At 37.7% G+C, this 12,354-nt stretch overlaps 1 protein-coding gene across 1 annotated transcript in view; it reads left to right on the top strand.

The window, feature by feature from the left end:
• LOC138175789 (dynein axonemal intermediate chain 7-like) overlaps positions 1-12,354 on the top strand; it is a 93,890-nt gene that overhangs the window by 77,733 nt on the left and 3,803 nt on the right. The window contains exons 11-14 of the mRNA XM_069106267.1: positions 1,282-1,451; positions 4,408-4,567; positions 5,385-5,599; positions 11,274-11,441. Coding sequence (XP_068962368.1) covers positions 1,282-1,451; positions 4,408-4,567; positions 5,385-5,599; positions 11,274-11,441 — 713 coding nt within the window. The remainder of the gene's footprint in view (positions 1-1,281; positions 1,452-4,407; positions 4,568-5,384; positions 5,600-11,273; positions 11,442-12,354) is intronic.

Genomic DNA, 12,354 nt, shown 5'->3' with positions numbered 1-12,354 from the left:
GTGTGTGTGTGTGTGTGTAGAAAGGTAAGCACAAGGAGGCAGGGAAAACGCAAAATGACCTGATTAGACATGGGATGTGAAGGGGAAGCATGATCAATTAGATAATAATAGGTTAAGTAAGTTTACATTCACTCAGTCCCCAATCAATATGGCATGATACTAAGGAAGTCCAAAGATGAGTGGATTAATTTCCCAAAGGACTGGAGAGTCTGTAGTTTACATGGGACCACAATTGTGATCATGGGTTCATAAGTTGAGCTGTGAAAGGGACCTTACCCAATTATCTCATTTTACAGATGAAGAAACAGGTCCAGAAAGATTGTGACTTGCTCAAGTTCACACAGATAGTAAATGATAGAGTTGGAATTTGAAAAGAAGCCCTCTGCTCCAAATCCAGTGTTTTTAACAGTGTCCGTTCCTTCTACTTATCCATGCTACCATCTTTCTAGCCTTTCCATAATTTTAAAAAATTAAATAAGCTTCTTATAGCCAATATGACTCATCTGATGATGACTTGATTTATGCAGCAAACTCTCTCAATGGAACACTATCTTTATAGCATGGGCCAAAAGTAACTAACACTCATTCCATGAGGATCCTTTTTGGACAGTATTCTTTCTTGTGTTCTTCCAAGAAATGATGACTACAAAAGTAATCGAGGATGAGAGGAGAGAGTAGAATGGGTCAAAGTGGATAGAAGGTCACATATTTTGCATGGTTCAATTAAAAGCTTCCTTAGGAGTTTTAATTAATATTAAGTGCCTGATCTCCACAGGTTAAAACCAACTACAACCTTCATCTTTCATTTACCAGAAAAGTAAAAAAAAAAATTTTTTTAATTGAACACTTTAGGCAACCTTACAAATTTTGTGTGATTGTTAGCTGAGAAGCAAAGAATGCTGCAGCTGAAACTGTCTTTAGAGAGTGTCTAAGCCAATGCTTCTCTTATTTATTTTTTTACAATGCATGCTTTCCCCTTGCTGAATCTACGCAGAGCTTTGATGACCTACAGATTTGATGTAAATGAATTTATGTGTCCAATTTGAAATTCTGCTAATTTGGGGATTAGATGGATACCTTAGTATGTTCAAAATTTTAAAAACCTGCTAAATACAGGAGATTTCTGAACTAACCCATTAAAAAGCTTTAATATTAGTAACTGTTTAAACCCAAATTGTTTCATGTATAGTATCTTCATAATCTTTTGATAATCTTCTCGAGAAAATGATTTTTTTTTAATATTCAGGACCTGAATTAATTCAAAATATGATCAACTTTTAGTTCCAGTGGCAACATTACCAGAGAAATTATCAGATGCTGTTGCTGAAGCTGTTGTTGACGAGGATGCAGTTGACTTAAAAGGATTCATGCCACTGGGTGGAATATACCATTTGAATATACTACAGCTTCCCCCCCAGTGTAAACAAATAAAAGGCTGGACCATTGTGGAAGTAGGTAGATTTTGGCACATAATCATTTAAAAAAGTTATCCTGGTAATTTTTACCTTTTCTTAAAGGACCTAACATTATATTTATAGACTCTGAAAATATAAATAAAATGTTAAATGGAAAATCTGTCAGAAAAGAAAATTATAAAGTAAAATCTAATAAGTTCTGTCAACCCAATTTTTAATCCTTAGAATATGTTTATAGATGGATAAACAGAATGTTTTTTATTGATTTAATTTTTTTTGACCATCATATTCATCAGAAAATTTAATTAATTTAATTATATCTACTGTGTGTAAGCTTAGAGTTTGTGTGTATAGCCCAGACTAAGTGTAATTTTAGTGAAGAGGGCACTTAGACAGATAGTAACATTCACTGCCTTAAAATACTCTACAGGCTTTAATGTTACTGATCTCTTTTAGTTCTCTTCCTGTCTGTCTGGCCTCTCCTATATATGGATCATCATGGATCTCCTATTTTTAAAACCATTTACTAGTTGTGGATTAGCAAGGCTCTGTCCTGAGCCCTCTCTCACTTGGTGACCTCATCAGCTTCTATGGATTCAATGATCATCTCTGTGAAGATGACCCCTCTATATATCCAGCCCCAGTCTCTCTTTCCTGGTCCCCCTGCATTCTAATGCTTTCCCCTCTGAGATGACCTTCTGTCAACTCTGTAGATAAATATACTTGTTACTTGTATATGGTCTCCTCCATTAGAATATAATAAGCTCCTCGAGGGCAGGGACTCCTTTTGCCTTTCTGTATCCCTAGCACGAAGCACACTTCTTGGCACGTAGTAAATACTTAATAAATATTGACAGACTGATTTAAGGAAACTCATATTGAGTTTGATTGTAGAGGGCTTCTCTCAGTTGCAGAACTAAATAGATTCACCAGCAGCTACAATGAGCTGGGTTGTCTTGGGGCAGTTCAGCTTCCCTGTCTCACAAACCAGCTCCTACCCAGAGACACTGCAGCCTCCTAACCAAAAATACAGACAGAGCAGGCTCTTTTCGCCTCACCTTCCTTTTGTTTTCTTTTCTCTTGTGTGTTAAAAAGAAAACTTCAGCGCCTGTCCCCTTTCTTGCTGTATCCATGTCATTTCTATCCCAGATGATTTTTGACTCTTTTGCAGAGGCTTAGCTGCCTTTTGCCCCACCCCCAGCATGCCCATCCTTAGAAGCTTCACACTTCCAGGCTAAGCCAAGCTTGTCATTTGGGGAATAGACACAACCTGCCACATCCACAAAGAACTCTAATACAGTTGAGTATGTAAGTACATAGGAGAAGGACTACATAACCATGTGAGTTCACTAGAATATGAGCTCCTTGACTACATTAGAGGTTTTTCATTCTTTGTACTTAGGTCCCCACACCCTAACATGGGACCTGGCACACAAACAGTACTTAATAAATCCTCTTTAGGATGATGGATGCAGTGAGATCCTCCTGTGAGCATCCTTGCAAAGGCTGCTGGGAGGTACTACCAGTGGTACCATACAGTGGATGACTAAGGTTCTCCAGGAAGCTTTTCTGCATCCCCTCAGTGGCTAATGCCTCTCTTCCCAAACTACTGTATATTTAACTGCTTTGTATATATTTGAGTTTATTAACTTTATGTTTATGTTGTATGTGTTTAGATACACACACACATCTTTAAGTAAGCATGTATTGATCTAGGTCCTTTTTTCTTCCATTACAATGTAAGACCGTTGGAAATAGGGATTCTTTCATTCTTTGTACTTGTATCCACGACTAGAAAGTACCTGGCATAACAGGGTGCTTCCTAAGTGGTCGTTGCTAGATGGATCAGTTGCTTCTGGCCAGAGAGATTAGGAAAGGCTTCCTGGAGGAGGTGGTGTTTTTGTTGAGTCATGAAGGATGGATAGGATTTCCATAAGTGTAGATGTGAGAAAATGACATTTCAGGTTTAGGAAATGTCATGGACACATTCACAGACATAGAAAAGTAGAATTTGTGCTCACAAAAGTGTAAGCAGGAGAGTCCATCAGGTGTAGACCATGTCGAGGCAAGAGGTGTGAGTAAAGTTAGAAAAGTAGATTGGGGACTGATTGTGGGAAAGATTTGAAAGTGGGGTAAAGAGACTGCACTTCATATATACTAACTATCCGTGTGTGTGTGTGTGTGTGTGTGTGTGTGTGTGTTCTGGAGCTAGCACAAAACAACTCAAGAGAGCAGGTTGTTACATTTCCAAAATGAGCATTTTTATACCATGGGAATCAGCAAATGCTACAAATCAGGACTTGATTTATTGTTTTATTGATTGTCTAGACTTAAGAAAGTGAGGGAAAAAAGTTAATAATACCAACTGAACTTAGAAGTGTGTGCTCTGTTCATCTGTTATGTGTTTTTTGGAGAACCAGCACCTCACTGGATATATCCCATTTCTCCTTAAGATAGATATTGGCTCTCTATGTGGTGGTGTCTTTTACTTATTGGAATTGTCTGTAGTATCTAGCACTTGTACATAATAGCCAGTTATTAAATATTCAAAGGAAGACCAGATGGGGATACGCACTGAGCCCGTGTTCTCACCAGTACAAGGAACTTGCAGATGAGGAAACTCTCTCTACCGATGCAGATCAACAACTTCTCTGCAACAGTCTCAGGGAAGTGTTTCAGGGAGCACTGTGAGGTGAAGTGACAGAAGCAGCAGTGAACCCTGCAAGGTCCTGGCTCCAAGGCCAGCTTTCTATACACTACCTGGCCCTGACTGCTGGATCTGTGAGAAAACTGTGAGAACTGGACAATGTGAAGTCTGGGCTCTCTGTAGTTTTGACTCGCCCCAATGTAACCTTATGGCATCCTTTGTAAAATGAGATTCAGCTATAAGACATTCAAGATATTGATGTCTATCAGGTTTAATACCATTTCTAATATTTAGAAATTCCATGAGACATTTCCTACATTAGTAATGTCTGTCTTTTTTTAAAAGCTCATCAGTGGAGGATTACAGAATTTTGTGTATCCTCCAGAGATCACAGATGATGCTCCTGAAACGGAAAGCTCTTACCCACCTATTGAATTCATCATTGAAATAAATAAAAATGTAGTGTTTTTTGAGAAGCCTATGGTTGCACGGTGGGATGCAGAAGGTATGGTCATAAAATTACACAGGAAAAGAGAAAGAAAAGATAAGTATTTCATTCAGAATCAAGCTTGAAAATATGTAAAACCAATTCTAGGACTACAATTGCATGGGGGAAGAAAAGGGAATGGAGATTGTACCTACCAGGATTGAAGTCTTGTCTCTAAGTAGTGTGAGTCTCTAAGCTTTGTGACTGTTGGAAAGTCACTCCATCTCCCATTGTTTCTTCATCTGTAAAGTGGAGAGAGTAAACATTTTTGTACTTCCCCCCTTTCCCTCTCTCCCTTTCCTTTCCCTTCCCTCGTCTCCCTTGTTTTAAAATACATATTAAATTTAACATGGTAGTAATCAGCATCTAGTTTTATGTTATGTATGTTAACAATAAAGTTTGAAAAACCAGAAGAAATAAAATTGGTTTATTTCACCATTTTGATTATGCTGGAATGACAGCCTTACTGTCTTGCTATGTAACCTAATGGTAGAATGACTGCATTACCAGCGATAGTATCAAAGAAGTCACCTCACACAGACGATGGTGGTGACATGTAATGAATTCATCCCTGTTTTTATTTTACCAAACACCATGTTTTACAGATCATCCGTACTGAGAAGTTAGTGGAATGAATGAGAACACATATAATAGCAACTGAATAAAAACATAGAAGGTGATATAATTTGTGTCTATTTCATTTTCTAAGGAAAATGCTCTTTTTTCAATAGAAAATTATTCTGCTGGAAAAATCTGCCATTTCAGAGTCTCTTAATTTCTATTGAATTTATTTTATATGAAAAATTCACATAATTTTCCCCTGTTTACTGTAAAGGCAAAAGTTGGCGAACTGATGGCTTTGTCAAGCTTTTTTATAACTTGAAGGAAAGGATTGTGTCATTCAGTTTGGAATCTGTTTATCCTGTCACACTGATTCAAGATATTCATATTCATATGCCATATGAGTCATGGGAACTGAGACCACTTAATCTGAATGAAGCAGTTTTAAATATTACTACAACATTTACCGATATTGACATACAAATTAAGGTAAATTATTATGGGCCTAAAAGTTGTATGTTAAGGTATTTTTATTATGTTGTAAAATGAATATATGTGCCTAGCTTGTGATTGTTTCTGCTTTGTGCTTAAAGATATTACTACTTTATAATTCCATTTAAAAGTCTTCATTCAGAATTTATAAATTAGAAATTATGGGATTTAACACGTTTGACAATGATCCATAGACCTTGTCTTTGACAAATTTTGGAAAGGGACAATGAGCTGGGTCAAGAATTTATCAAGAAGAAGATTATGTATTTCCCTAGCAATGCATGGTTGTTTTAATATTCCCCAACTTCTTTCTGAAGCAAAGGTCCATCTTTTAGGAAGCAGTATTCTGATGTATGGCTTTGGATTATGGATTGCCATAGTAACATAATCTCTAAGGAATTTAAGGGCAGTGGAGAAGTTTATGATGGGTATGAATGGGCTCCAACAAGTCTAAAGGTATTACACAAGAGAAACAGTATAAAGGTGGGCATCAGAGAAACGTGTTACTAGAAAAAAGGCTAAGTTGGTCGTGAAGTTATAGAAGGAACCATCAGTGGACGGTCTGCTATTCCATTACTATCTATGCAATATTAAGAGAGTACAAGAAAGACTCCTAGAACATTGAATGGACCTCCAAGGCAGATTTATAGAAGGACATTGAAAAAGGTGGCACAGGATAGACAGGTATGTGTGGGGTGTTATCTATATTGCTGGAGTCTACACCATCAAGATCCATTAAAGTTTTTGAGTATAGCAACTCAAAGATATTCTACAACACGTATTGCAGGGACCCATCACTGTACTCTTCATTTTCCAGAACTATGAAAGGAAGTGTTGGATGAAGCAAAATATCTATTCAAGTAATGATGTCTATTAAAAGTGGGTTCAGGATAATAGATCTAGAACTAGAAAGGAACTTAGAAAATCATCATGTTTAACCCCCTCGTTTTACAGATAAGGAAAATGAGGCCCAGAGAAACTAAATGGCTTGCCAAAGGACATACAATAAAGCCAGAATTTGAATTCAAATCCCTTACTCTAAAGCCAGTTAACTTTTCACTATAACTGATATAGAACTTCAACTGAGTTCTCATTACTATCCAGTAACTCCTGGTTAATGTTGTGCTGACTCTCTAGCCCATTCCCTTTAGCTCTATTCCATATTTCTCCCCTCTTGCCTAAAACCCTGTGTTCTTTCTGCTCACATTCTCTCACTTCCTGGCCTTACTCTCAGTAGATGATCTTATTAAATGGGATATAATAATATGATGGTGATGAGCTTCACTCTGAATACTGCAGAGATCTGCATCGGGGACACATTTAGCTTTAATTACCACTTCATCCCAGCACCTATTTTCTCATCCTGCTTTCTGGTCCCAGAGGATGTCTCTCCTCTTAGGCTCATCTTTCCACCTGTGCCACCCATCCTCTCTGTTCTTTTTTACCCTTTAGGGTATTATTGCCATATTCATCCCCCCACTCTCCAGCATTTTCTTTTTTATTTTTGGAGGGGGAAGGGCAGGACAATTAGGGTTGACTTGCCCAAGGTCACATGGCTAGTAAGTGTTAAGTGTCTGAGGCCAGATTTGAACTCAGGTCCTCCTGACTCCAGGGCCGGTGCTCTATTCACTGTGCCACCTAGCCAACCCTTTCCAGCATTTTCAGCCTTTGCTTTCAAAATATCTTTGAACATGTGCAGACCTGCCATTTCTTAAAACAAACGTAAGTGATTTTCATTATTGCTGCCAATCAAATGCAAATACTTCAGAAGAGAATTTTTATTGGATACGAATCTGTGGCTGGCTGAGAAAATGATGTCTTAGAATGGGATTTGGATTTCTGGTCCATAGCTTAAAATATTGGCATCATGATGAATCCTTGGCCAATGATGGAGTGTTTCTAATAAGGGTTAGCAAAAGTACATTTGCCCAGAATTTTGAAAATCTAATCAAAGTATATTTAAACTGAAAAAGAAGGGGAATAACAAAAATGTGGGTTCTATTAAATTAGATGCCATGAGAGAGGCTAGGGCAAACAATAGCAGTAGTCAAATAAAATAACTCAATAGTGAGTATATAAAATATGGTATATAAGCAGTATATAAAATAAAACTATAATATAGGTAATATACAGATATATATTATATGGGTTATATATAAAATATAATATAGATAATATAAAATAAAAAGCATTATATAAAATACAGTAGTTGACAGGAGACAAATTCCATGAAAGGACTCTGCAATAAAAGACATGGTTTCAGATAATTTTGCACAGATGTACCATGTATAGGTGGTAAGGAAGAAACTCAAGATCCTAGCACACTGAGGTAATTTTGACTACAAAGGTATCACTGAAACTTAGTGAGTTGATGGGATAAGACCTATGAATATATAACTGAAATATAACTTTGAAAGGGAGACTTTATTCACAAGGAACAGGCTAGCTAAAGGTCATGGGTGTGGGCATTAGGGGGAAGAAGGGAAATGAAGGGTTTGCAAAATAGTGTTATACAGTATATCACATTAAAAAAAGATATAGATCTGAAGAAATATCAGAGTTAAAATAGCGGATCAGCAGATAGGAGTATAAATGATATTAACATCTTTTCCCTTGGATGAAAAGAGAAAATAAATGAGTTTAGAAAACAATATTCCTGGCCTCTCAAGGAATCATGATATGGTAGTGATGGGCGGCTTAATTATTTGAACATGTTCTGGAGCTTAGTCTCTCTTCCTGTTTTCCTCCATTGCATTCTTTTCCTCCCCTTGTTATTCTTTCTCTCTCCATCTTTTCCCTTTACCTCTTTCCTCTCTCTTTGCTAAAAGCAGAGCAGCTGATAATTTTTTGGCTTGCCTTAGTGACAATTTCACTATTCAAAAGGAAGAGGAAGCATTTAGCTTCATTTGTCATGTAGAGGAATGAAAACTGAGAGTTTGCTTAGATTTTGCTGGGTTTCTGAGCACCTAAGTAGAAGCAAGAGGTAGAAGTAGAGTGTTATAGTTTGGTGTGATGGAAAGGAAAAAAAAATTATTAACAATTAGAGCCATCCCAAATTGGAAAGGGGGCAGTGAAGTAGTACAATGTGGATAGAGAGCTGCAGTCAGGGAGACCTTAGTTCAAATCCAGCCTGAGAAACTTATTAGTTGTGTGATCCTGGGTTGGTCACTTTACCCTTTTTACCTCAGTTTCCTTATCTGTAAAATGAACTGGAGAAGGAAATAGTGAACCACTCCAGTACCTTTGCCAAGAAAACCCCAAATTTGGGGCGGCCAGGTAGCACAGCGAGTAAGAGCACCGGCTCCAGTGTTGAGAAGACCTGGAGATCGAATCCTGGGCTCAGACACTTAGCACCCACCCAGAAACACCTGGCCGGGTAACCTTGAGCAAGTTACTTAACCCCAATTGCTTAGGGGCGGCCAGGTGGCTCAGCGAGTAAGAGCACCGGCTCCAGTGTCGGGATGACCTGGATCACATCCAGGCTCAGATACTCAGCACCACACCCAGAAATAACTGGCTGTGTAACCTTGAGCAAGTTACTTAACCCCAATTGCTTTAAAAAAACAACAACCCCAAATGCGGTCACGTGACTAAAACTAGTAAACAACATTGATCGTTTCCAAAAGTATTAAGTGCCCCTTCACTAAAACTCTGCAACCAGAGGCTTGATGGATCCTCCAGACAAGGGCTGGACAGGGCATTGTAGAAGGAATTCTTCCTCAGGCAAGTGCTGGACTAGATGGTCTGTGAAGTCCCTTTCAGTATTGCTTTGAGATTCTCCAACTTTCATTTTGATTCTTCTTTGTTGGTAGGAAAGTGATCTTGGATTCTTGATGGCTATGCAAGTTTTGATAAGCTTGACCAAATGAGAATGACTTTGATTATGAACCAAGTGCCAGGGGAAAAAAAAATCTTTTTATAAAAGTGTGCTTTTATTTTTTCAATTAACAAACATTTAAAAGTTAATACGGGGGCAGCTAGGTAGCACAGTGAATAGAACACCGGCCCTGGAGTCAGGAGGACCTGAGTTCAAATCTGGCCTTAGACACTTGACACTTAACTAGCTGTGTGACCTTGGGCAAGTCACTTAACCCCAAGTGCCTTATCTTCCCCCCTCCAAAAAAAAAAGGTAATCTGCTTTTCCTACTATTCTACCACCATTGAGCAATTTTTAAAAATAGAAAATAAGGCTCTCAATATATAGCTACATAGTTTGGGGAAAGAAATCCTATATTAGTCATGTTCAAAAATGTATGCCTCTTTCTCGATTTTACATTCACCTCTGTCAGGAGGGGTGAATGGCATATTTCATCTTTGTTGTTATCAATTCATGGCTATTATTGCATTGATCAGAATAATAAAATTTTTCACAGTTGTTTTTCTCTATAATGCTGTTATGTTTGTATAAATTGTTTTCCTAGTTCTGCTCACTTCATTCTACATCAGTTCATGTAGGTCTGCCCAAGTTTCCTTGGAAACCATCCATTTCACTATTTCTTAATGACAAAATAATATTCTATCACATTCATATTTTAAAATTTGTTTAGTCATTCCCCAATAGTAGGAATATATAAACTAACAGTGGTACAGAAAGGAAAAGAGTATTAATGAAATATTTTTAGAAAGAAAACAAAATAGTGAATGAGAAGTGTTTCTGCTCTTGCCTCCCTTAAAGAAGCAGTCTGATTTCTCAGCCTTATGACTGAAATCCCTAACTTAAAGTTGGTGCTTTTCCTTGCAGTTAACCAACCAAAATAAGGACAGCTAGGTGGCACAGTGGATACTTACTAGCTGTGTGACCTTGGACAAGTCACTTAACCACATTTGCCTCAATTTTCTAATATGGAAAATGAGCTGGAGAAAGAAATGACAAACCACTCCAGTATCTTTGCCAAGGTTAAAACCCCAAATGGGGTAGTGAAGAGTAAGACATGGCTGAATAACAGCCAATCCCATATTGCCCATCAGAGAGAAATGACATCTGTGAGATTACACATTATGTGAATTTAGCACAAAGGTCTGAATGACATTAAACTTTAGTCTTGCTCAACTTCTAGTTGAGTAGGACAACAATAGACATATTTGCCAGTTTACCTGTATTTAGAACTGGATCACATTTCCTTATCACTGCTACAGGTTTTTATTGGGAGGTGGGATAGGGCAAGGCATGGTCCAGATCTATAATTTCATCTAATTAGGAACTCCCATGTAAGAACTTCCTACCACAATCAATGCACTCAAGAAACTTAACCATAACTCACAGCCTTGTGTTAAAATTTAACAGAACTGGAAATTTAAAAAAAATGGTTTCTATGGAATAGACTATTTTAGCTAAATACTCAAAATATTACAGAATATATAATTCATTTGGTAGATCAGCTCCTATTACTTAGATCATAGAACTTAGAGCTGGAGGGAGTCTTTAAGTTCATCCAGTCCATTCTCATTTTATAGATGAGGAAAAGAAAACTTAGAGAATCTAAGTAATTTTCCTGAGACCACATAATCAGTGGCAGAACTGGGACTAGAAGATTAGAAATAGCATAAAGAAATTTTTTAAAAGATTCATTAAAACTTAAAATAATGTAAATTATTTTTCCCAAATAAGCATATTCTTTTTTGGAGTTTATTTTATTTTGAAAAAAAAAAGTATTTTTTCTCTTGAAAACAGGATAACCAGTGTATGCTAGCTGCAGTTGAGCTCGGAGATGATTACGACCTCTCTCATTTGTTAGGAAAATGGATGACTCTTACTTCTTTAATAATTGCTATGAAAGAGACTGGATTAAATGTCTTCCCATCCGAGTACTCTCATGCTTACGTTGCTGTGAATAACAAGGTAAAAATGATTCTTTTAAAATTAAATTGGTTGATGATTCTGAATATAACATTACTTATATATGCATAAATGTATGTGAATATATACATATGTACACACATCATATTTTATATGCATATGTATGTACATATGGATATATGTACACATACACACTCAGATTTTAAGGAGCTCACCAGGATTTGACAGCCTCACTTATCAGGGGCATAGGAAGAGGAAGAAGAATCAATAAAACTGCTTGTCCCTTTAATCTTCTACTCTATGGGAATCCCTGGCAGGATTAGAAACTTAGTCCAGGTCTCTAACTTCCCAGCATTTGCTCTAAATGCTGTGACTGTAACAGTTACTTTCCTCTGAAGCTTAATCCTCTAATTAAAACCCACAGTCCCCTCAATGACCTTTAGATGAAAAATCTAGACCCTCCCCACTTAGTCAATGGAGGGTATGAACTAAGCATTTACAAGAATAGTAAATGACATATAATGCTTGAAGGTTTGCAAGGTGCTTAAGTTCATTTGTTACCTCATTGGAGCCTCCAGGCCCTGCTAGGGAAGTTTTGCAGGTATGATTGCCCCTATTTTATTGTTGAGGAAGCCGTCAGGCAGATAGTGTCAGAGGAAGCATTCAAAGGCCAGGGGTGGGGAACTTGTGGCCTTCTAGGCCCTCAAGGGCAGCCCCTTGCCTGAATGCAAACTTCACAGAACAAATCTCCTTAATAAAAGGATTTATTCTGTAAAAACTGGACTCCGTCAAAAGGCTGCACCCAAGGAATACTTCCCCCTCTCCAAGCCTGCAGTCAGTGGACAACAGCAGCCATGCTGTACAGTGGACTGGGAATCAGGAAGTTCTGAATTCAGACATGACCTCAGATACTTACTGTGACCCACACTGCTGGCCGCTTCACTACTCTGTGCGT

Source organism: Petaurus breviceps, unplaced genomic scaffold (assembly GCF_028583685.1).
Source record: "Petaurus breviceps papuanus isolate PSGF00001 unplaced genomic scaffold, PetGlider_PUasm1.0 79, whole genome shotgun sequence".
In the NCBI taxonomy this organism is placed as follows: domain Eukaryota; kingdom Metazoa; phylum Chordata; class Mammalia; order Diprotodontia; family Petauridae; genus Petaurus; species Petaurus breviceps.
Note: the sequence above shows the minus strand (reverse complement) of the source record. Positions and strands in the feature narration are given on the sequence as shown.